The sequence below is a fragment of the Adiantum capillus-veneris genome, chromosome 2, assembly GCF_014529385.1.
Source record: "Adiantum capillus-veneris isolate H3 chromosome 2, ASM1452938v2, whole genome shotgun sequence".
Classification (NCBI taxonomy): Eukaryota; Viridiplantae; Streptophyta; class Polypodiopsida; order Polypodiales; family Pteridaceae; genus Adiantum; species Adiantum capillus-veneris.
Genome location: NC_140932.1, coordinates 157,726,368 through 157,751,847, shown reverse-complemented (window position 1 = coordinate 157,751,847; position 25,480 = coordinate 157,726,368). Strand labels below are relative to the sequence as shown.

The 25,480-nt window shown below is 43.1% G+C and overlaps 1 protein-coding gene and 1 pseudogene across 1 annotated transcript; one reads left to right on the top strand and one right to left on the bottom strand.

The window, feature by feature from the left end:
• Window positions 1–4,270: 4,270 nt before the first annotated feature.
• On the top strand, window positions 4,271–7,649 carry LOC147463935 (pentatricopeptide repeat-containing protein At2g27610-like). Its single transcript, XM_086492003.1, has one exon. It carries the CDS (start codon window positions 4,516–4,518, stop codon window positions 6,742–6,744), a length of 2,229 nt encoding a protein of 742 aa, XP_086348129.1. The 5' UTR covers window positions 4,271–4,515; the 3' UTR covers window positions 6,745–7,649.
• A 13,692-nt stretch (window positions 7,650–21,341) lies between these two features.
• LOC147463934 (uncharacterized) lies at window positions 21,342–24,852 on the bottom strand (annotated as a pseudogene).
• Between the last annotated feature and the right edge of the window lie 628 nt (window positions 24,853–25,480).

The window sequence follows — 25,480 nt, the reverse complement described above, 5'->3', positions numbered from 1 at the left end:
TATGGCGAGGGTACCATAAAGGGGAACTTCAGCTACATGTATCACCGAAGGTATCTCAATAGTCAAGAATACCCCAGCTCAAAGAAAACCTCAGGCTATTGACCCTCCAAAAGGCTAATGCAGACGCAAATGGACTAGCCAAAGTCTCAGAAAGTGCTCTTCCGGTCCAAGTCTCAGAAATGGCCGGGAAAAATTGCCAAACTAGCCAAAAATGGCTCCACACGTAGTACAGTGGGCAGTGTCCGCAACTCAACATACATGAGTGAACTGCGCTCAAACAGGCGCCAAGAGTTGTTGCATGTAGTGAAAGTGATTCCTATGGGGATATCTGCTTTCAAAAGAGCTTAGTAGCACTAGATGTGCTCACAAAAAAATGCATCTGTCCGTAGAGAAACTGCTGTTGAAATAACTGCAAAATTGCCTGTGAAAGCACTGTGTCTGAAAACCTGGAGAATCTGTGTGTAAACCGGCTGAAAAGCCCCATGTAACCTATAATCTGCGTGTCCGTGTTTCTATGTGCCGATTTTTGCCAACCGGGTGAAAATGCGCTAGTCAAATAACTGCCAAAGGTGTCATAGCCAAAAATTGTGCCGTACAGCGTGATTGGTGTTGATACCGGGTGTCACTCCTCTATGATAGAGGTACCTCACCCGTGTATGTGATATGCGGGAAAATGCTCGTCTGCGAGAACGCTTGTTGTCGAAAATCCACCATAATAAGAAGTGAAATCGAGCTGATGCCGAATCATGAGAATTGATGTCGAAAACCAAAGCCGATGACAAGACTTAGAGAAAACCTAATGTCAAAAAATGTCGAAGTCGAGGCCGATGTCGGGTGTGCACACACACACTGTGTGTGTGTGTGTGTGTGTGTGTGTGTGTGTGTGTGTGTGTGTCGGAGAACGGATGTCGTATATCCGGAGTTAGAGAGACGAGATGCCGATGTTGAAGAAGCCTATCCAGAGTTGGAGAGAGGAGATGCCGATGTCGAAGAAGCCCGGATATCTCTTTTCTCTCTCTCTCTCTCTCTCTCTCTCTCTCTCTCTCCCCCTCTACTCACTGTGTTGTTACCTTGTAGCATTTGTTGCTGATGAAATTAACTCCATGCTGTAAGTTCTTGTAGCGCTATTCTCCAAGGACTCTTAGCGTTCAAAAAGTTAAACGCTCTTGCCTTCAACTGTGAAGCTACGTGCATAGCCTTCAGTGTTGCAATTTTGTAGCGCTTCCTTTGCAAGAGGTCCTCCAACGTTGAAAATTTAGCTACTCCAGAGATTATAAAAGCGCTATCGTATTTGCTTCTGTGGTGCAACCTGTCAAGCTTCTAGCGTTTAAAATTTAAACGCTACTGCACTGGTTTTCTGAGTTCACAAGCTCTGCTTGATTTTCTTTGAAAAACCTTCAGAAGGTTTTAACGTTGTGCTTGCAGCCACAGAATGTCGAGCTCCTGAATTTTGTGCATACTACTGTAATGCTCAAAGCCTTAGCTTGTTTCGGATCTTGTGCAACGTCGTGTCGCACCCGGATCAGAGCCATCGTGCTCTGATACCACTTGATGGAGCAAAGGTGGTGAGTGCAAGGGAAGGAATGAGAATGGGGGAAGGGAAGAACAGTACGCAGAGTTCTTTGGTGGAGCTTGTGAGATTAATCCTCTCACCTCCTTATTGTTCATTATACACAAGACAATAAGTGGGCAGACGCTCACCCGGCCATAATGGGTCACGGGCGTGAAACCCAACATCTTCTTCACTTTTATTTGGTAGAATCTTCCAAGGTTCTTTTTCGCCCAAGGTAGAGTCTCTGTCATAAAAGGGAAGCACTTGACCGTAGGGATTGAACCCCACATCCATCTGTGACAACTCTAGAAAAGCTACCGTAAGCCATCAGGGTAATTTCCCTTGCTGCTCTGTAGTGCTAGTGAAGCACTACAATAGGGGGAAAAAAAAGATCAAGGCATCCCCCCCTTTCATCGCACACATGCAACGTCCCCTGCTCCCGTCGCTAGCCATGGAGACCACAATAGTGGAGAGATGATCACAAGAAGCGCTTGGAGTTGGAAGAAGCTGGTAAGGTTGGGCTTGCTCCTGTTGAATCCTAGTCATGTCTAGCTAGGCTACCTTGATGTGTGCACCTCCTACTCTTGGCAACTACCCCACCAGTTGTGTTTCACGTGCCTCTCTTCATTTTTACTTTTAGTTGAAGCCAAACCATCTACTTTAGATTCTATTTAATTGAGATTTAAAAAAAATCATGGGCACATACACTAGATGCAATAGACGTTAAAGTTCCATAATAATAGGGTATAGTGAAAAAATCCCAATAACGTGGCATTGCTTTTGTGTGTGCAACGTCAAGGGAGACGTCAAGGGAGTAAACGCACTAGCACCATTCATGTGATGTCTATCGACGTCTTGCATCGGCAGTGCAAGGAGGCGACAATCCATCACAATGTGCACGTACCCTTTCCAATGAAAGAACCTGTGTGAGTGTGTGTGTGTGCACGCACGCGCACGCGCACGCACAATGCATGTAGGAAGTTGGCACTTGGATCTTGAATAATTGAAAGTGAGATCGAGTAATGAGCATTAGGGTTCACGTAGCCCATCCTGTGCGGGAGACTTGTTAAGATGCAGAGCAGGAGGCTTAGAGGTGTCTTGCGATAGAGCTAGCATGTGGGAACCTCAACTGGTTGGGTGGTCGACATGGTGGGAATTAGGAATGCTTCCCTTGGTGGGTTGCAAATGACTCGGTGGGCATCCCTAGGCATTTTGGCTTCACCTGCTCCACCCCTCCCTTGGGTGTTGCCTTCCTCATTTTTTTGGCTTTCGATAGTAGCCTTCCCTCCCACCACTCATCTCTGGTTCTTGTGGTGCCCTCATTCGCAAGTCACTTTCCTTGGTGGTTGCAAGTAGGTGACTCTAGTGTGGTAGCAAATGTTGGCAATGGAAAGGGCTTGGCTCTTCATGCACCCGCATGTGAATTTCTTTAGTGTGGTGGTGGACACCTATTGTGGGTGGCACCTTTGTCATTCATGATGGTGATGCTAATGTGGAACTTGGGAACCTTGTGGCTTCGCTCAGGTTCTTCTTCTGTATAGCTTGTGCTCTCTTTTTACTCGTATGGGTATTGTAGTCTTTGTATGAGAGAGCCTATTTGTGGGGTCCTTTTATGTCTTCTAACTCCTCATGGCATATGTCATGCATGAGGTTTAAGTTGGCTTGTAAGCTTCCCAAGTTGCAACTCCCTGTAAAAGCCCAAACCTCTGTAATTTCTTTCTGTTTAATCTCAATTAGCTCATAGTGAGCTAATTGAGATTAAACAGAAAAAAAAGAGATATTCCTAATGGCTTCAAAAGATTTTAAAGGTGCTCCTAATTCAAACATTCCACTCAAAAACAAAAAAATCATGCGTTAATCTATAGCACGTAATGGCAAGCAATGACGAAGCACATAGATTTGCAACAATATTACCTAAGAAAGATGAATACAACATTGAGAGAGAGAGAGAGAGAGAGAGAGAGAGAGAGAGAGAGAGAGAGGAAAATGCTAAAGAGAACTTAAAAGAAAACGCTAAAGAAAAAATGAAAGAGCAGAGAAACACCTGTTTATATGGATACAAAAGGTCTTTTGACTTCATCTTCATTTGTCTTTTGACTTTCCACCTTCATGTGTCTTTTCATTTCCGAAACTCACCCTTCACTTATGCACTTAATATGTTTTGAAATAATTTTTATTTTTTTGAGATTTGGGAGACCTAATGAGCATTGCAAAATAAAAAAATGAAAGTGAGACCTATTAAGTGGGTTCAATTTTGAACTCATTTGCAAGACGATTGAGTACAACTATGTGTTGCTCTCTCTCTCTCTCTCTCTCTCTCTCTCTCTCTCTCTCTCATTGTGGGAGCTTCCCACAACTCAAGGGGTTGGTAGGCCGCAAGTGAAGGATCATGTGCGGCGCACTGGCAGTGAAAAAGGAGGTGAGTGGCTCCACATGGATTGTCGAGCCCTTTTGTTTTGCAAGGCAGTTTCTTGCATCCATTGTGGCTGCAAATGCATGGTTGCAAGCATTTGCAGCCACGTGGATGCAAGACCTGCTTTTTACATATAGTATATAGATATAGATAGAAACTAACCAAACCTTTACATATCACTATTTGCCCTATTAGTTTTCAATTGAAGGAATCTTCACAAAAACCCAAACTGAAGATGTGGGTGCCCTAGTATTAGATGCATACAAATTTTGCTGCGGTTTGTCTTTGCTGTCAAGGCCAAAAAATGGTGTGTCAAAAAGTGTTCTCTTCAAACGCAAAGTAAAATGATGACTTGTTGGAGGCAAACGTGAACAACTTCAGCGTCCTTCTCTTCCTCTTCGCTCTCGGTGGACTCTGGAGGGAATCAGTGTGCGTGCTTGTGTGTGTGTGTGTGAGAGAGAGAGAGAGAGAGAGAGAGAGAGAGAGAGAGAGAGAGGAGGAGGAGGATGCTGGCCCTAACGAAGGGGCAGCCTCTCTTGGCAGCTGAGGCATGCCTCCCCAGTATTCTGTGGATGGCTTTTCCTACATTTTACAGACATGTCGCTTCAACCGAGATTCCGGATGCGCTTTGCCTTTGCTCACGTACACGTTTGAATATGGTCTTCAAACTCACACAATTCTGGGCAGCACTCTTTTTTCTACAGTTGCGGAGCTGGGTTGCATTCAAAAGGTGCTGCTTGTCTGTGATCCACTTGTGCATCCACATCAAATTTTATGGTGTAGCCTTGTCCAAGAACTTGTTCAGCAAGATCACCCTCATCATGCCCTCAATTGTTTTCGGGAAATGCAGGAAAAAGACGATAGTTTTCAACCTTGCGCTCACACGCTTGTTGCCTTGCTCAAGGCTTGTGCCAAACTCAAAGATTTGGATGCTGGCATGCACATACACCAACACGTTGCTACTTTTGGACTGGATGACAGGAATGTGTTTCTGGGCACTGCTTTGGTTGATATGTATGCAAAATGTGGGTGCCTCTCAAAAGCACGAGAAGTGTTCAATAAGATGTCGAGTTGCAATGTGGTCACATGGACTGCGCTCATTGCAGGTTGCATTGAACAAGGAGATAACAACGAAGCTCTTTTCTATTTTGAGAAAATGCGCCACGGAGGCATTATTCCAGATGCAGGCATGTTTGTGTGTGCCCTGAAAGGTTGTGGTGGCACGGGAGAACTTAGGAAGGGACATAATTTGTGCGATGAAATAATCAAAAGAGGTTTGGATTCAGACATTTTTGTGGGCAACACTTTGGTTGATATGTACGTCAGGTGTGGTTTGCTCACAGATGCACAAGCTGTGTTTGATGCACTTTTGAATCGAGATTTGATATCATGGAATGCTCTTCTTTCTGGGTATGCACAGAATGGTCTACACGAGCTGGCACTCAATGGATTCGAAAAAATGCGTGCAGATGGAATTTCCCCAAATGAGATCACTTTTGTATGCGTTTTGAAAGCTTGTGGGGGTCTAGGGGCAAGAGATAATTGCAGAGAGAAGCACAATGAAGCTGTGCAAATGGGTTTTATGGATTTAGAGTTATTTATTGTAAGTATATTGATTGACGTGTATTCTAAATGTGATTCTCTTGCAGAAGCTCAAAAGGTTTTAAGCAGTTCCAGAGCCAGAGATGTTGTTTCTTGGAATGCAATGATTGGGGGGTATATTGAACATGATTTCCATGAAGAAGCATTGAGTTGTTTGGAACAAATGGAAATTGAGTGCATTTCCCCAGATGTTTGCACATATGTCTACGCCCTAAAAGCATGTGGTTGTGTCAGAAAGACACTCATGGACGGCATTTTACATGCTGACATTGTCAAGAGGGGCTTAGAGAGGGACCCCATGATTGGTCGCCCTCTAATTGACATGTATGCCCACTTGGGCTCAATTGAAGTAGCCCAAAATGTGTTTGATAGCATACCTGTTCGGAATGTGTTCATTTGGGATGCCCTAATTGGAGGATATATGGGAGTTGGAGACCACAAGAGGGTTCTTTCTTGTTCTGAACAATTGGAGATTGAGGGCATCCCTGTTAGTTATACCACTATTATATGTAGCATGGGGTCATGCGCTCGATTAGGAGTGGCTGCCGGAGGCCGAGCTTTACATGCGAACCTTGTAAAGATTGGTATGGAAAAAGAGCTTGCTGCAGGATATGCATTAGCGGATATGTATATAAGTTGTGGCTTGTTTATGGAAGTCAAGGCAGTATTTAGCAGGATGTCTCATAGAAATGTTGCATTGTGGACTGCACTAATTGCAGGCTATGCACAGCTAGGGGATAGTGGAAAAGTTTTTGGCTTGCTAAACAGGATGAGAGAAGATGGTCATAGTCCAGATTTGGTCACTTTTCTGATGGTTCTCAATGCATGTAGTCGTGCAGGTCTATTGGATGAAGGTGAGAGATACTTTATGGCAATTAGCGTCGAATTCTTCTTGGTTCCAACCATAGAGCATTTTACTTGCATGGTGGACCTCTGTGGTAGGTCTGGTGACGTGATCAAGGCTGTTTTTTTACTCGAGAACATGCCATATCACCCAGGTCTTGCAATGTGGAACACTATGCTATGGGCCTGTCGAAAATGGGAGAATGTGGAGCTTGCAAAGTCTGTATTTGAGGAAGCATTGCAACTGAATGACAGAGGCATCGCAGCTTACATTTCCATGTCAAATATATATTCAAATTGCAGGAACAATGATGATGCATGGTCCACAGTTTGAACTTCATCAGCTGGTATGTAACCTCTCATGTAAGCCGCGAGTCATGGTTGGAACTAATTGTCATTTTATTTTGATGCTATTGATTGCAAATAAAAGCTAGGTGACAAGTGTCACGTGCACATGGTTGTGTGTGCCACGTGGACATGCTTCATCGACTTCCAGAGCCACTTTTCCCCTTCTTCCTAGATAGGAGTGTTTAGAATCCTAGGAGGATTAGTACCGACAATTTTGTGAGCCTTTTCTCAGGACTTGCATGTCCGGACGAGTTCATTAGATTAGGTTTTCCAATTTTGGAACCCTCTTGCATAAATGGTTGTACACGCGTTTTGACAAGTGTTATTACACACTACGGTGGGCATCTTGCATGATATGCATATAGTTCTAGGTTAGAGAAATTCAACGAGCCATTCTCTACGTCAATCGAATTCCGGGTGGTAGATGTCTGATAGTTTCACCCACCCTCCCCCGGGTTAACTTTTCAATAAATCATTCTAATGATTTATTTGTTTGTTGTGGTGGATGGATTCCCTTACTTAAGCCTAAGGAAATTTGTAAGACAATTTTCAGTTCTATAAAGGGAGTCAAGGACTAAGCGATCAATCATTGGCCATTCCCTTGTCGGCATTGATTGCTCCATTGCTGTCCATTATCAGCATGGTTGAGATTTGCGTTTTCAGTCCTTCATTCCTCTCACATTGGGAGTGCCATCCGTAGTCCCACATCGAGAAAGATCCAAAAGTGCATCAAATCAGCCTTGAAGGTGCCTCATCTTGAGGAATTGCCGCAACGATAGTCATCATTCGAGTCAGTAGAGTCTACACTTCAGGTATTGGATTGTTTGTACATTCCATTATGCAATCTAAAGCAAATATCACATCGGCAACGGTGTGGGTGGGTCCTTGAGAGGATTGGTTCGGACCACATCTGGTTTCATTCTCCTTCTCTTTTTCTCTCTCCCTCCACATCTCTACTGCACTCTCTCATTCCCTCTCTCAGGGAAAGGTAAAAGACCATCATTCAGGCTAAAAGGAGTCACTAACGCAAGGAAAGAAGTAAAGGATTGTAGAAGTGTAAAACTAGATCTTCACCATTTTAATTCCGTTGCACCTAACATTGGTATCAGAACTTTGAAGATTTTGTACTAATCCGTTAATCCTCAAAAAGTTTTTCTTCCTCTCGTGTTTTTGGTTGTGTTGGCAACTCTCCAATGTATACTCCTCCCTCTCTTGGAACGGCAATCCTACCGTTGCGTGAAGAACCGTGCGCCTTGAGCGTCAGAAAATAGCAACCGATTGTATATCTGGTGTTGCATGCGAGGTGTGTTGACGAGGGGATATATAGTCTCCCAAAGATTAGCCTGTGAATTTTCTTGAACCAAAAGGAGAAATCCTTGCATGGTCAAGACTCGTAGCGGTATGGAGACATCCGCTACTCAAGAAGGCGAGCAAGCTCCACCTACGGATCCTCCCATGAGTCCTTTCCCTATCTCCCCTCTTTGTCACCAAATCCCATGGATGCTATGATGTGCATGATGATGGAGATGATAATGCGGTAAGACGAAGCTTGATGACAAGAGCGTATGGAAGCGGAGGAGACACATCGATTAGAGTGTACGGAAGCGGTGGAGTGAGAGGAACGTCGATTGGCGGTCGAAGCCGAGGCTCATAGACGAGAGTGAGACAAACGCCGAGGCCTATAGCCGGGAGCATGAGGCTAAAAACCGATGTGCGTAGGTAAGAAAGGGCAACCATGTGTGATCTCATCTCCCTTGGCGGTGGGACCCGATTCTCCTTCTTTGGAGCCGATTATGAAAAGCTTGCAAAAACCATCGTGGAGGTGACCGATGGATGCTACACGGAGGACCCAATGAACCAATTCTCCAGAAGATCACGTTCAATAAGTATGACGATAAGATGGATGCTATTGTTATTTATTCTTGGTTGCATCAATTTACATCTTATTTTACTGTTGTTAAAAAGTCTGATACTAACAAAGTATCAGATTTTTGTCTCATCAAACTGCCCACTTAAAGTGAACTCTCTCGATCTAGTTTCCCCTCGTTAGATTGCACGCCCATGCATCTGCTCTGCCTCGTACTCAACATCAAACACGGTAGTAGTTATCTATGATAGTTCTCCGCATGATTTGCTAGCACCATAGTGAATTTAGATCTAGATCCCAATTTTTGCTTCAAACTCAAGGGGAATCACTTGAGATTCTCTCCCAAAAAATGTTGAACCTACCTACCCTATTCTTTGCACATTTAGTTACCAGGAATCTTTTGTGATTCCCTCCCACATCACCATGTAGATCACTTCACCCGCTCCCCACGGGTTCCTTCTTTGCCATGTTCTACGTTTGCACATGAAGAAAGGAGAGGGGGGGGGGGAGATTGTGTGTGTCCCATACAAAGGAGCTCGCGTCCTTGTGTGTGTGTAGTTTGCCCATCTTGGAAGCCCTCATTGAGACCTACATCGGGCCGACATGGAAAAGAGGTCAGGCTCTCTCTCTCTCTCTCTCTCTCTCTCTCTCTCTCTCTCTCTCCACTGTTCCCTATGCATTTTCCCTCTTCCACTCATATTAATAGACAAGGAAAAATACTACTGGGTGGTTTTTAAAAATAATAACGTGTTTTAGGGGAATATCCGGCTCCTTGCCACCCACCTTTGCATGACACCACCATCCATTGCATGGAACCGCCGTCTCACCTCTGCCCCCACCCCGCAGCTCTATGCCTCTCTCTGTGCATCATGAGTGCATCCCCCTCGTCTCTCTCCTCTCTCTTCGCTTCTCGGCCAATGTCTCCTGCCTCCTGTAATTGTTCACATTTTTCCTTGCACGCTTCTCACGACTGGAATGCTAAGGGCTGAAACTGAAACACCCTCGATGCTTAGCACAGACACATGCCTGTTGCGAGAGAGAGAGAGAGAGAGAGAGAGAGAGAGAGAGAGAGAGAGAGAGAGAGAGAGAGAGAGAGAGAGAGAGATATTTTCCACCTCCAAGCAATCATGTGCATGCAAGAGAATGAGAGCGAGCACCCAAATCGAAAAAGGAGACGCATGGCCTCCACCTAAACTATTTTCCCTGCTTCTCTCGCACGTGAAGCTGGCTCAATCTGCTTATTCTTAGATTCTTACTTGTTTTTTAATATAATTCAACTGGTACCCCCTACTTAGAAAAACGAAGTGTCGCCTCAAAGTCATGGGAGCCTTTTCATAGATTCCCACCAATAAAGCCAGTTTCATAATTTTGATACACGTCCTCCCTCTCCTCCACATTGTCTTAATCGGAACATAAAAAATTAGAACCACTTACTTGATCCCTTTACTTTTATGAATATCATAACAAAACTCAAATGTTTGAACTCAAAATTTGAAAAAATTGATTTTCCCAAATATACACAAATCTCTTTAGGATAATTTCTAAACAAAAAACTTTAGAAAACTAAGTAACTTTTTTTTGCATAATCACACTATTTTCTATCTTCATTCACTCACTCTGATTTTATTTCGCTCGACAAAGCTCACTCGCCACACGGTAGGACTCGCCTAAGCTCAAGACGACCTCAAGTAATGTTAACACTTTCTCTCTTGACTGATCTTAAGGACAAGAATTCTGATGGAAATGGTAATCATAGAAAGAACTCTTTCAATTATTTTTCTCAATCTAATTCTCCATGTCAATCTCAAGCAAAGAGTGATAAATCTAAGGATATGGGTAAAGAAAAATCTGATAGACCTCAACTCACACCTGATGAAAAGATTGCTCAAGGAGTTTTAGGTGGTCAATTAAGTAGATCAGAACAAACATTGTATGCCAAAGAACGTAGGGGCTTTCATTATTCAATTGTAGGTCGCATGAAAAAGGAATGTCCTAAGAAAGAATATAAAAAGGAAAACTTTATTGCGTCAACTTCTAACTCTACCCCCCTCAAGTGAATGCTATGAGTGGGATAGACCAAGAAGCTAAACAAGAGGGGACTTTCAAAGAGGATAAACTCATAAAATGTTATGGACATGTGAATGGTCAAAGGATTGTTGTGTTGTTTGATTTTGGAAGTTCTCATGATCTCATAAAAGCATCTTTTGTGAAATGTACACGCACTATGAGAGATACCGCGGGCCATTACCGCAAAACAAGAGAGAGGAATTCAAAATAAGGAGAGAGAAACCCTTTTGATGTTCAAGCGGGATTTTACCGCAGGTATTACTGCGTGCATTTCCGCGAATATTGTAGTGTTCATTATCGCTAAGGCCATAGACCCCCTTCCCCCTCTCCCTCTTCCGCGGGTTTCCATTTAAATCCAATACAACTCAAAATGTATTTACACACTACAACTCCTACACTCTCCAGAATGCTTGCTCACTTCACTTAATCTCTCTTTCACTCTAAAAATTCTATACATAAATCATTGAACTCACAACAAAACCATTACAAATACTATTCATAAGCACATAACGAAACATTTGCAAATTAATCATATACTACACCAAGTGAAAGAATGGAGAGTTTTATTAATTCTCATCCTATATAAGATCTCTACAAGCACTAGGATCCATATTTAGACCGATAGTATTCAAATCAATAAACAACTTTAGAGATTCTTCCTCCTCTCCATCACCTCTTGTAGAATCATCATCGCTTTCTCCCTCTTCCTCCTCCTCAAGATGACTATTTGCAAGGCTTGGCTGACCTTCTTCAACTTCTACTACATCTTCCTCTGCATCTTGTGGTGATGGTATGATGGGATCAATTACTGGCTCAATGTCCGTCTCTGCAAATATAGATCTACCCCGCGGCGTGACTGGAATGACATACCAAAGTCTTCTTTAATATATACATGGCACATAAAAGACCTGTACGTCACACACAAAGAATAAGCTGATATACATATATTAAATTTTTAATTTAAGTTAATTGCACATAGCCCAAATTACCTGCTCGCAACTACTAGGATACACCAAGTTGTCAGTTTTTCCCCGATGGAATTGGGTGGAATCCACCATAATGAGCCCATTTTCATCTCTTTTGACCTCACCCGCAAACCATCGGCACTCAAAGAGGAATTTGTGAAAAGATCTGAAATCGACTTTGATTATTATCTCTATAGTACCACAATATCTGACCTCATCTGTTGTTGTGTCAAAGTTTCCCATCACGCCACAATCATTAGTGGTCCGACGCTCATCTATCTTGCGGGTGCAAAAATGTCGGCCTTCGGACCAAATGGAGTTGAAAATGAGACCCTGCAAATCACAATGCATAAGAGGTTACATCGCATTTCATTAAGTGATTTGCATACATGCATACATAACATATACACACTCACCTTGCGCAAGCATCCTCGCGCATACTCCCATTATTTAGGGCTTATTTGTTCTCCTTGTGCTTTGGCATTGGTAATGGCATTATGGATCCACTCTACTTGAATCAAATCAGGATATTTTGCAAGCTCTTTAGGAAAAGGAGGTACACGTCTACCTCCATGGGACCTCTTCCATGCATCTCTATCCCTTTCTCTAGCTGCGCGGGCTTCCAAGTATATATTGACCCATTTGGTCATGATAGTGGCATTGAGTAAAGAGTAGTTGTTGACTATGGCATGAAACTCTCTATCCATGACCAAGAGTGAGCCTTTTCCATTGGGAATGGTTGAGTGCTTCCTAGGATCCTCTTCTTCACTCCACAGACGAGGCAATGATGGATCCACTGTGCTGAGATACTGTGAGACATACACAAATGCCTCTTGCACCACCCAACCTTCTGCCATGCTCGCCTGAAAACATTAAAACCACATATTTTTATTAGTAACTCCATAGCATATAAATGCTATCTATATTGTATTGATTTTGCATACCTCCGGTTGTGACCTCAATCTAACAAAATCCTTTAAAGTCTTCAAGAATCTCTCCAAGAAGAACATCCATCTAGAGTGAACCACCCCACAAATGGCAATCTCCTCAACAAGGTGAAGCAATAGGTGTATTTGGCTAACAAGGATTGTACGTGGGAATGCATCCTCAATAGCACACACTGCCTCTACTGCTAGCTGATGGGCTACTGGTATGGCTTCTACTTCTATCTCCTTGGAGCTCACAAATCTATAGGGCACAAATAATATAGTAGATGAAAAAAAATTCCATTGTTCATGCATGCACAACATGATATAGTACTTGAAAAAAGCCCATTACCTCACAATCTCACCCACTTTGAATATTGCAGCCTTCACCTTAGTGTCCCCATAACCACTAATAGTTATGGGAAGTACAAACTACAAACAATAAAACATCTTAGTGAATGTCAACCTATATATAAGGACACATAGACACCACAAACTGTTCTACTCTTACCTGAAGGATTTTATGCCAATCATGGGATCTCAATCCATACAATTGAGTGCAGCCACCCTTTTTGGTTTTTGTGAAAGCACCTTTGAGTGACCGCATATATCCCGTTGGAGTTCTGATGGATGCAATAACTTGCTTTGTCCGCTCTTGGTCTACCTTTGACATTATCCACGGTGCTTTTGGGAGAATCATCTTTCCTCGCTCCCCCATGCGGGGCGTGGCTGAAGGGGGGAGACGTCTCATGGCTCTTAAATCTTCCCTAGCACCCAATGAATCCTTCTTGCTAAATATGTGATCCCAGATAGCTTGCCCAACATTTTTGAATACATGCATAGGGTCCAATAAGTGCTGAATTTTCAACGAAGCCCAATAGGGGAGCGACAAGAAGATTGAGTACCTCGACATACCCTTTGGCAACCCATTGGGAGGCGGTGAGGTACCATGATGCTCCTCCCAATGCTTCGCCCAATCAGCCATGTTCCAATGGAACGGCTGCACTCCATTGATAGGGGGAGCATATCTACGATGTGAAGGAGGTAGGAAGCGATGGTTGTTGGGATAGATCACCTTCCCAAGAAGAGGAGGTCTCTCTGTCACAAGGGAAGGGCCACAAGTGGGACACACACTATGTCCAGATGTTGCCAATCCTGCCAAGAGGTAACCAAACGTTACACATGAGATGATAAACCTAAAGCAAAGAGTACAATTAACATGTGCATACTTACCAGATACCTCTCCAAATCCTGGGTAATCATGCATGGTCCACATGAGGATGCACTTGATGACGGCTTTGCGGTCTCGTGGTGGCCATGAAATGTCAATGACATCTATGCCTCTCCATAGTTCTTGAAGCTCATCAATAAGAGGCTGCATATATACATCCATGTTTTTTACCTTGTGCTTTCCTGGAATGAGAAGTGATAGTAGAATGTTTCCCTTTTTTGTTGCCTCCCAAGGAGGAATATTGTAGTTTACAACCACCACCGACCAAGTGCTCCATGAAGTAGAGCGGTGCCCAAATGGATTCACTCCATCACCAGCTAACCCAATCCTCAAGTGACGAGGCTCATCCCTGAACTCTGGCCATGTGTCCTCTATGTACTTCCATGCTGGTGAGTCAGCTGGCACTCTCATAATACCATCTGTGGAGTGATTTTTTGCATGCCAACTCAAAAGCTCGCTCGTACCCTTCGATCTAAACATGTGTTGGATGCGAGGTATGAGTAGAAAATGCCTCAAAACTTTACATGGAATTCTGTTGCTCTACATTCCTTCTTTGAACTTAGGCTCCCCGCACGATGGACATGTGTCACAATCGGCATGCTCATTACGAAAGAGCACACAATCGTTCACGCAAGCATGAATGCGATCATAATCCATCCCTAATGCAGTCACCACTTCGCGTGCTTTTTGTCTATTCTCTGGCATGTGATTGCCAGCTGGCAGCATCTTTCCTAGCAACCTATCACAAGAAGAAAGTACATTAGAAGCTAATTTATGCACTCCACAAGCATCCTTCACAATCTGTATACATACCTCAAAAGTGCGTCGACACTAGCATTGCTCCATCCAAACATCGCCTGAAGGTTAAGGACTTCGAGAGATGCCCTTAAAATGGAGTAAGAGCATCTATCATATAGTGCCATGTGTGCCAAATCGAGTAGCTCACTCCTCGTTCTTTCGGAAGCTTCTTCGCATGCACACTCTGGTTCATGCTCCTCCTCTCGTGCAAGGAGATCCTCAACCATTCTATGAAAATGGTCGCCTTCTGCATCCACGTAAGGAGATGGGATGTGGTCACTCGTAAAGGGAGAAGCAGTTGGCTGGTTTGATGTGCTTCCTCCCTCTCTAATGGATGCCTCGCGCATGCGCTCTTCCACCCTCCTTTCCCCTCCTCCACCAACCATACGCCAATGAGGGGTGACGTCAATAGCCGCTACAATTCGCGGATCGTTTGTTTCCATCCGTGCACGCTTACGAGGATCGTCCCATAGTCCAAAATCTTCTACATGGCTCAAGCATATTCGTTGAAGTCGAGCAATGACGCATTTGCACCGCACGCATGGGCATGGTAATCGCTCGACCAACCACCGTGATCTATCCGGTTCAGTGGACGGGCCAAACTCATCCCAAGAAACCTATATTAATAAATTACATACACTAATTAAAATCAAATTACGAAAAAATAGGGGCACAAAATATCAGTAAAAAGTAAAAATTAAACTTTTAGGTAAAAATGTCATTTTCAAAGTACTAAGAATACGTTCATTTTATATATAGTTTATAAAAAACATAGTACCAATAGATTTTGAGGATCAATAGTAATAATGTCAGAACGTGGCCATCTGTGTGTATGGCCCGAAATTGCGCCGCGATAATAGAGGCGGAAATGAACGCGGTAATGCAGGCGGTAGATCTCGCGGTAATATGCGCGAAAATTAAAATTTCAATTTTTTTAATAAATAGGGGCACCCGCGTGCCCCGCGAAGTTCAAAGCCCTAAAATTCGAATTTCATCGTCTTCTCCACAGAAGCCGAGAGCGCGAACCTCACAACCTTGAGCTCTACCTCTATCTCTACTCTTCTACTCTCCACCATCTCTACTCTTCCACTCTCCTACACTCTTCTACCCTCTCCCAACAAGCTCTTCAATTCCATGTAAGTTTTGTTGTTATGTTTTTTGATTTTTTCACACGCATACACACATGCATACACTCATACAAACGCATGCACACACATGCATACACACACACACACACTAATTACACACACTAATTAGTGCATGTGTTCTTTACACACACTAATTAGTGTGTGCATTATTCTAATGCACACACTAATTAGTGTAAGTAAAGACACACCAAAACCTAAATTTGTTAATTATTAGTTACTTGCAAAATTTAAACTTGTTAAATTTATCAAATTTGTTAAATTTATTACTTGCAAAATCTAATATGTTAAATTTGGGTTAGGGTGTGATTAGTGTGTGCATTGGCCAATGTGATTGGTCAATGCACACACTAATTAGTTTGGGATTAGTGTGTGCATTGGCCAATGCACACACTAATTAGTGTGCAATGCACACACTAATCACACACTAAATAGTGTGTGCATTGACCAATGTGATTGGCCAATCATGACACTAATTAGTGTGTGCATTGGTCAATGCACACAATAATTAGTGTGTGTTAACACACACTAATTAGTGTATGTTAACACACACTAATTAGTGTGTGCACAAACCAATTACCCAACCCAATGCACGCACTAATTAGTGTATGTTAACACACTAATTAGTGTGTGCACAAGCCAATGCACACACTAATTAGTTTATGTTAACAAACACTAACTAGTGTGTGCACAAGCCAATTACACAAGCCAATGCACACACTAATTAGTGTATGTTAACACACACTAATTAGTGTGTGCACAACCCAATGCACACACTAATTAGTGTATGTTAACAAACACTAATTAGTGTGTGCACAAGCCAATTACACAAGCCAATGCATACACTAATTAGTGTGTGCACAAGCCAATTACACAAGCCAATGCACACACTAATTAGTGTATGTTAACACACACTAATTAGTGTATATTAACACACACTAATTAGTGTGTGCACAATCTAATGCACACACTAATTAGTGTGTGCACAAGCCAATTACACAAGTCAACACTAATTATGTTAAAATTAACAGTAATCAACACAAAAACATAAACATACCTCCATGATTAAGTCGTAGGTGACGTATTAGGTCCCAATGGCCGTCCAAGTGATCGCGCAATCGGTCACACTAATCATAAACACAATAATCTCTTATTAGTCAATACACACACTAATATCTTATTAGCACTCAAGGCTTTGCAAGACTCTTTTATAGGTTGTAAACACACCTTGGATTCTTTCCACATTGGATTCTTTCAACATTGGATACTAAAGAGAATCCAATGTTAAAAAATCCAATGTTTGAAAAAAATCAATGTGTAAATTTTTAATCATATATTCGAATTTTATACCCTAGTTTAATCTTTGTCGTAATAAATGCAGACCATGTCTTCTTCTTCCACACCACGCTTTCGCAGCATTGAGGATTTCATGGCGGACGGGATGTCATATCCCGACGCTCTCTCTGCCTATCATTCACAGCCGTCGCCTCAGCAGTCATCATCAGGGTTCGACTGGTTTCAGGACGCTCTTGGTGGGTTCGTTGCCGTACCTGTGATCGATCCAGATGTGGAGAGGGCATTGCGTCTTCGGGCTGAGTGGTTAGGTTCGCAGCAGACCCTTACGTAGCGCTATTCACCGGTGCAGCTAGCAGCTTTTGGATTATCAGAGGTCTCTACTCCGACTGGTGACACTCCATACCTGCAGAGTTTTCCAGCTACAGCTCCAGGTTCAAGTTTTCCTTCACAGGGTCCAACGCCCAAGGTCCGACGCCGTTGGGTGCGACGCCACAGGGTTCAACGCCACAGGCGTCCACCTATCCATCACCTATCCCACCTTCTGTCCCAGATTGACGTCGGCGCTCTTCTGGTAGTTAGCGTCAGGGCAGCTCGCGCGCTAGCGCCGGTCGATCTCGACGAGGGAGCGGAGCTAGTTGTTGTTTTGGGGGGGGGGGGGGAGTACTACAGATTCTCCTCCACAGTCACCGCTCCCTGCTCCAACAGAAGATGAGGACCGTGACATGCCTTCACCAGATGCTCGCGGGTTATACTACCAGGTTCATAAAGGAGGTATGGTGGATCTCGGGACAGCGCAGGGCAGGAGATTCCGCACACACGTCAACCAATTAATCCACTCCACATATATCAATTGTTTTCTCAAATTTGATCAGCAAGATCCCTACAACCTCACATATATAGAGACAACCATGCACATGCGTTTCCCCAACCCTGAGGGGCAACAATTCTCCAGGTAATGGTTGCAAGAGCATGTCAAAACATTTCTCAAGAACAAAAAATCTAGTGTGAGGAGAGCTGCAAAGAAGACAATGGAGTCCCCAGAGCATAGCTATCGGCCAGGAAATGTCCATGATGTGGAGTGGGAGACAGCTATGGGCGAGAAAGAGGACGAAAGGGCAAAGGGTGCGAGGATGTATACGCGTCAAATTGAGGCCAGATCCCATCAGACTCCTACGCATTATGGTTCGGGAGGAAAAACGGCTTGGAAAGACAAATATCTAAGTAAAAAATACTTGTTTTATTGTAAAAAGTCTAATGTTTTTCATTTAATTAATTGGTTGCTATTTTTTGTCAGTATAACATTACCATGAGTCGCCCGACCAGAGATGTGCAAAGATATAGAGAGAACCATACCGAGTATCAAACTTGGTGTTGGTTGTTTGAAAATCAAATGATCTCTTGAGAGGAGTTCAAAAATGCGTGCAGAAGTCTGCAACATGTAAGTTTAATCTTATTTAAATAATCAAATTGTTGATTTTATATCAAATATTAAATAACAAAGTGTTAATTGTTTCTTTTTCTGGTTTTGCAAAGTCAAGGAGTTCCACGCGAAATGCCGCCATCTCCCCCATGAGCATCCTCTATTTTGTATACGCGGGCCCCGTTTGCCCTATTCCACATGACCATACTCTATTTTGTACACGCGGGTTTTTTTTTGCCCTTTATGTAAATGCAATACCTATCATTTTTTGGCTCAATACCTCCCCCAATTGTAATTCCACTTATGTAAATGAAATTATCAATCTTTTTTTGGCTCAATGTATTGTCCAATTGTGATATTTTGTTGTAATTAATAATAATTTTGTAAAATATCTTAAACAAATAAAAAAATAGATGACCTTTTGGATGGTCCTGCAAAGGACAATCTAAACAGTCATCTGTTTTTTTATAATAAACCCGCCCGCGGTAATGCCTGCGATAACATCGATGCGGTAACTGTCGAGGGTATGCTTGCAGTAAACGACGCGGTAATAGACGTGGAAATATAGCCGCAGCCATTACCGCGACTGTTACCGCTAGACCATTATCGCAAATGTTGCCGCGGTCTTTTCTGCATACGGGAATTTTCATATTCCAAATTTGTTTGTTTTTTTGCGATAATGTGAGCGATAATACCGCACATATGTTATAGTGACGCCTTCAAGCTTCTCCTATCCCCACCCTATTTGTGCAAGGGTTTTCTAAAGGCATGGACATGTCAATCTCTCAAGAAGTTAATGATGTCAAATTTGTCATTCAAAAAACTCAATTTACTCATAGTTTTGTAGTATCTAAACTTGCAAGATGTGATCATTTTGGACATTAAGTGGTTTTTCAGGTTTAAGCCCATTATTAATTGGGAGAAGTTTACGCTTCTCAATAACGATAATGTGTCGCAGCCAGAGGCGAGAGCATCATTCCCTCTCTCCATTTCATTTCTCATGTCAGGCTAAAAGAGAGCTACGCAGAGGATCCCAAGTGGTGGCAGTCATCTATATCAACCCCACATCACGGAACTTGGGTATTGCTGATAGGTATTGTGAGTTGTTTGAAAAGTTTGAACACTTGTTTCTCTAGGATGATCTTCCCCATATACTTTCTCCCGAACGACCTGCGGATCATGTCATCGACCTAGTGGACATAGAAAAATCCTTAAGTAAGAGTGCCAACTAGGTGAGTTGTTGGGAGTTGAGGTTTGGAGCGAGCTTTGGAGTGAGCCTTTGGCACATATTTCCCAACTCACCAAACCTAGAAAAAAAGCTCACTTCAGTTTTTGGAGCGAGCTTTTTTTCTACTCCCCCTCTTCCCTTCCTCTATCTCCTCTATCTCTCCCCTTTTGTCTCCCGCTACCTCCCTCCCTCCCTCCCTCCCTCTCTCTCTGTCTCTCTCTCTCTCTCTCACACACACACACACACACACACACACACACACACACACACACACACACACACACACACACACACAATAGGAGTGAGCTATATTTCTACTCTCCCTCTCCCCTTCCTCTATCTCCTCTCTCTTTCTCCCCTTTTGTCTCCCGCTATCTATCTCTCTCTCTCTCTCTCTCTCTCACACACACACACACACACATAATCCTCTCTCTCTCTCTCTCTCTCTCTCTCTCTCCCCCCCCCCCCCCCCCCCCCCCTCCCCCCTCCTCCTTTTTATATACCCTGTGTGTGTGCGTGTGAATGCACCCTCCTTGTCCATCACACAAACGGACATTACCGCCCCATTAGACATGATATGATTCAGGTAGACACTAAGAGAACTTGGAGAGAGCCAACACAAGAGCTTGGCACAAAGATGGATTTCTACAGAGAGCATCTTCTCGAGCTAACAAAGGATGGCTATGTGATTAGACTTGCTTATATGGACATTCATTTATCCAATGGGATACGATGTGCTATTAGTTAGATGTGCACATCATCGCATCAACTAGATATTGAGACTTGCAGATTTAGGAAAATACCAATAGATGCCAAGATTTTCCACTTGTATCATATAGAGCCAAAGATAGACTTACATCACATATGTTGTTTTCCTATATGCTATGAGATATGAGATTACTTTCACTATCAATTCAAATTGGGCTTTAGACCACTAGCTAGAGTCATGAGATATCAAAGTCAAAGATGACTGAGGTTGTTTTTGCTAGAGTTGCGTAGACACATGGAGAGTCTCTTGAGGAGATTAGATAGTGGGAGACGTTCACAAAGGGAGATCGTTGACTTCTTTAGAGCATAGACTCAACAGTCAGATGAACAAGCTTCACATCATACTTTAGAGCCCACCTATACCATAGGTATATTGATTGACAGAGCCATTGACCTTGGGAGAGCTAGACTGACAGAGGTATATTGAGCGGACTTTAGAGTCCACCTATACCAGACGTATATTGATTGAAAGAGCCATTGAGCTTAGGAGAGCTATACTGACAGAGGTATATTGACTGACATAGCCATTGAGCTTGGGAGAGATAGACGCCCTCGTCTATGAGGGCCATCACAACATTGGTGGAGGCTCCATTTGAGGATCATGACTATTCTAGCACGACATGGGATATGTCCCGTACAACCATTTATAGAGGTGGACTTTGACTATGCTCTGCAGGCATGCAGTACATCCTCGGATATCTCACAATGTCGGGCATCCTTGGACACTAATGTTTAATTTGTACTCGAGCATTGTATTAGAGACAACAAAAGTTTATACAAGGAAATTCCTTTCTGTGTAAACTGTCACCCCAGTGTGCATTCTACCAAATTGCAAATTCTGCCTCTTTAATATACATGCAATTTTGACAATGTCATTGATATTTGCAACACTTTTCATGCTATCTAGATCCATTCTTTAGCTTCCTTTTCTCCCTTTGTGACTTGTTTTGGCGATCGAGCTATTGGTGCTATATGCAAGCATCTCAAGCCTATCTCCAAGAGCACAAATTACCTTACTTTGCGCTTTGCTTTGGGCAAGCAACTTTCCCAGTAAAAATTTCAGCTATTCGCAAAAGCTTGTGCATTGCCAGAGGCATCAAGGTCCTGAAGACCGTCATGCGGCGCACCTAGAGTTTTATCTTGCATTTGGTCAGGTAAGCTCTGCTCCTGTGTGTTCATCAGCTCCTCTACTACAAGAAAGTGATCTTCATTAGAATCAAGTGCATCAAACCCCTCTTTTGCACATGGCGTACTAGGGCTTAAAACCGACAAACATCCCTCAAGCCCTGGATGTCTTTTTCACATACATCAATAAATTTAACTGCCATGTCGGTAGAAATTCCATATACAACCATATCTCCATCATCTGCTACCAAGTGCCTACGACCAGCCGGTAGGGGGAGAGAGAGAGAGGGAAAAAGGGGACATGGCTTAAGGTGGCCGCTAACACCCAGAGAGAGAGAGAGAGAGAGAGAGAGAGAGAGAGAGAGAGAGAGAGAGAGAGAGAGAGAGAGAGAGAGAGAGAGAGAGAGAGAGAGAGAACGCAACGCACCCGTAGTTTTCAAGAATCTCATGAGACCCGTTGAAGGCATGTGGATCCCTCTATTCTGTCTTTCCATCTCAATAACCCTATGGATGACATCACAAACTCTTTGTTGTTTCTCCTCTACGCTAGTAGCACTTGATGTGGATTGTAGAATATCTAACGAACCCACATGATAGGTGTGACTTGTGTATAGGTCGTTTAAAGTCTCCATTTGTAGTTCATACTCCCAATTTTTATTTAGAAACGCTCCATCTAGGATTGAGGTGCTAGGGGTGTCCATTGAACTAGATGCAATGTGGCTCTCTATGGTTTGACCCTTAGTGGTTGCTAATTTAGGAGCACTCAATTGCTCGACTAGCATGTATGTTCACATAGGGGCCTTTGCCTTTAAGTGTTGCCATTTCTCTGCCTTGCGTAAGCTTTCAATTTCCTTTTTCCTAGCTGCAAGGATATATCGATCAACTTCTTGCACTTCGGCAAGGCTTCTACCATTAGGTAATATAACCTCCGAGGGGAGTAACTCTGAAGAGTCAGGGAGTGAAGTGAATGGAATATTCACATGCACACTCTCCTTGGGATCTACATTGTTCATGAATGGTGAATTTACTTCCATTCGGAGCGAGTGGCTCTACTAAAAGTCTCTTTCAAGCTGCTAAACACGCTCAATCGACCCGGACCGTGGGCCCATGGCATGCATGTCTTGGCTTGAACTATCGGGATTGGGTGTCGGGTAGCTTTTCATGATGTCGTAGTTAGAGGAAGAGTCACTAGATGCAATATGTGGGTCCTGAGTGGTACCACCTTGGTTCTTGTTGAGGGCCTAGAGCCTAATGTGGAGGAATAACCGCGTAAATGGAGACACTCCCTATATGATCATCCTCTAGCACACGACCAGAGCGTAGGTGCATGTGATCTCAACACCCTAGAAGTGTTGCTGACTGCCCTTGAAGGCCGCTCACCTAGTTTTTTGGGTGTTTTGCAACCCAAATTTACTCTCAAAATTTTTATTTTTTTTTGTCCTTTTTTTAAAAACCAAGCCATGGATTATGGCGTGTGATAGCTCCAAACAAGCGTCTTGGTTAGAGGGATGTGCGGTGCTTTACAACCCCTGATTCAGTTACTTAAGGCCCTCAGAATCCTAAAAAATAGTCTTTTTCTAGTCGAAAAGAAGTTTAAAATTATTAAGTCCAAGGGTGTAAGTGTGAAGGGAAGGGTAGAGGACTTGAAGGACTTGTCCCACATGCCCTCCCTTCCTCTTGAGGGGGTAGTCTATATATATAGTAGTGTTTTTACTTTATCATAAGACTGAGGCCTGGGCCTGGTCTTGGGGATATAGGCTAGAGGCCCATCCAGGTAAGCCCTAACCCCCATTTTGAGAGTAGTCATTTTGCAGTCATTTCTAATGTCTGGCAAAACATTTAAAACCCTAATCAAGATGGGGAACACATTCAAAATAACCCCCACATGCAAAACACTAGTGCCAGTCCTCAGATGGAAACCAATCGTGCAGCTAAAGAAGAAGTAAGCAGGGAATGTAGTGCAAAATCATTTGAGAATTGTCCTAATGAAGCAACAAATGTTAACACTCAAACCCAAAGTGTTGAGGGAGGAGAAGTTATCATCGGCTCTACAGAACTTAATAGGTGGGTTAAACACCTACAAGAGAGAGTCTTCATAGGTCTCTAACATGGCATAAGGACACCATTAGAAGTTCTAAAGCAATTGGCCCACCTCTCTCTTGGGATGCGCTCGATGATAAGTTTTTGAGTGCATCGCGCACAAACCGACGCTTGAAGATTTGAAGTTTTGCATAAATCCTTGGCGGGAGCTTGCCATGGGATGGATGGTCAAGAGGGTGTATTATGGTCAAGCATTAGTGGAGCCAAGAGCATCTTCCTTTCCCATGATTTTCTTCCCATGGGGCTCCACCTACTTTATTTAAGGATCTATAGTTTGAAAATAGGGTGGCCAATAATGAAGTGTAAGTCAACAAAGGAGGAGGGAGGGGCCTCCTTGTCTCCTCTCTCCCTCACAAGGCAATGCCTTTGTGAAAAGATATGCAAGGTTGTCCTGTGTTAGCATATAAGCCAAGCTAATCTTTCCTGCTAAGAGTCTCTCTCTAACATAGTAATAATTCACCTCAATGTGCTTTGTGTGAGCATGAAAAATTGGGTTCTTCGCAATTGCCAATGCGCTCTGACTGTTAGTGCAGATAATATTGGAAGTGTCCTGTCCAACACCCAAATCAGCCATAAGGCGTTTGAGCCATACACACTCAACCGTACATGTGAAGATTGCCTTGTACTCATCCTCACAACTAGAAGTAACCACAATAGGCTGCTTCTTGCTAAACCATGATAGGCATGAATTGCCGAGAATGAAACAAAAACCACTTGTGGAAATTGCGTCTCAAAACAACCATCCCAATCCGAGTTTGAAAAAAATTGTCGAGAAGCGAGAGAGATATGTCTCAACCTCATGCCAAATAGTGTAGGAGAGAGCGGGTAGCCCTATTTCACCTCAATAGTAGGGTGAACCAAATCAAAATTCCCCTTTGGAAGCGTACATGCCCCCCACCAACCTATATAGATCCATGATCCCCCAAATAAACTCTAGGTGTACCCCCATCTCGTGCAGTCTTTGCATCAATCTAGCTCTAGGCAATGTATCACCATCCCTCTCAATGTAGTCAAAAAACTCATGCCAAAGAGGGTAGCAGAGAGTGGGCAACCCTGTTTCACCCCAAAATTAAGAATCCCCTTTGGAGTACGTACATGCTCCATCACTGACCTGTATAGAGCCATGATCCCCCAAATCAACTCTGCGATTACCCCCATCGCCTGCAATCTACGCATCAATCTAGCTATGGGCACTTTATCGAAGGCTTGCTACTCCATATCAACAATCAATGCCTATGAAGAAGGGACTCATATAGATGCAGCCCCTCACACATTAGTCAAAGAGCTCCAAGAACATGACAATCTAGAGCTTAACAAGTTATCTCAATCCCCCTCTAACTCTGTTGACATTCTCATGACACGAGCAGAAGAGGAGACATTACCTCACTTAGGCAACAAGTCCAAGAGGAAAACAGAAAAAATCTATGACCCTAATAGGGCCTCGGTCTCTTTTGTGAAGCCTCCCAAATCTCATAAAAATGAGTTCTTCCACTTCTGGTTTTTCTCTTAACTGCAAAGGACTATATGATTTTGATACTAACCTTCCTAAAATTAGCAGGAAACATAAATAATACTTCACTAACCATTTTCGAGGTAGAGGAGGAGCTGTCATTGGAGTTCATTCAAAACATGAGAAGTCAATTTTTGAAGTTCATATTGGCCAAAAAGGAAATTGGATAGTAATTACATTAAAAGAACCGTTGATTACAAAATTGTTAGTCTTTATGCTTCTAAGTCCACTTCAGAGAAATCAATGCTATGGACATAGCTTATTGCTTTAAAGGAT

Bases quoted from the DNA above. Each gene is read 5' to 3' on its own strand.
- LOC147463935 (XM_086492003.1), top strand. From the start codon at position 4,516: ATGCCTCCCCAGTATTCTGTGGATGGCTTTTCCTACATTTTACAGACA.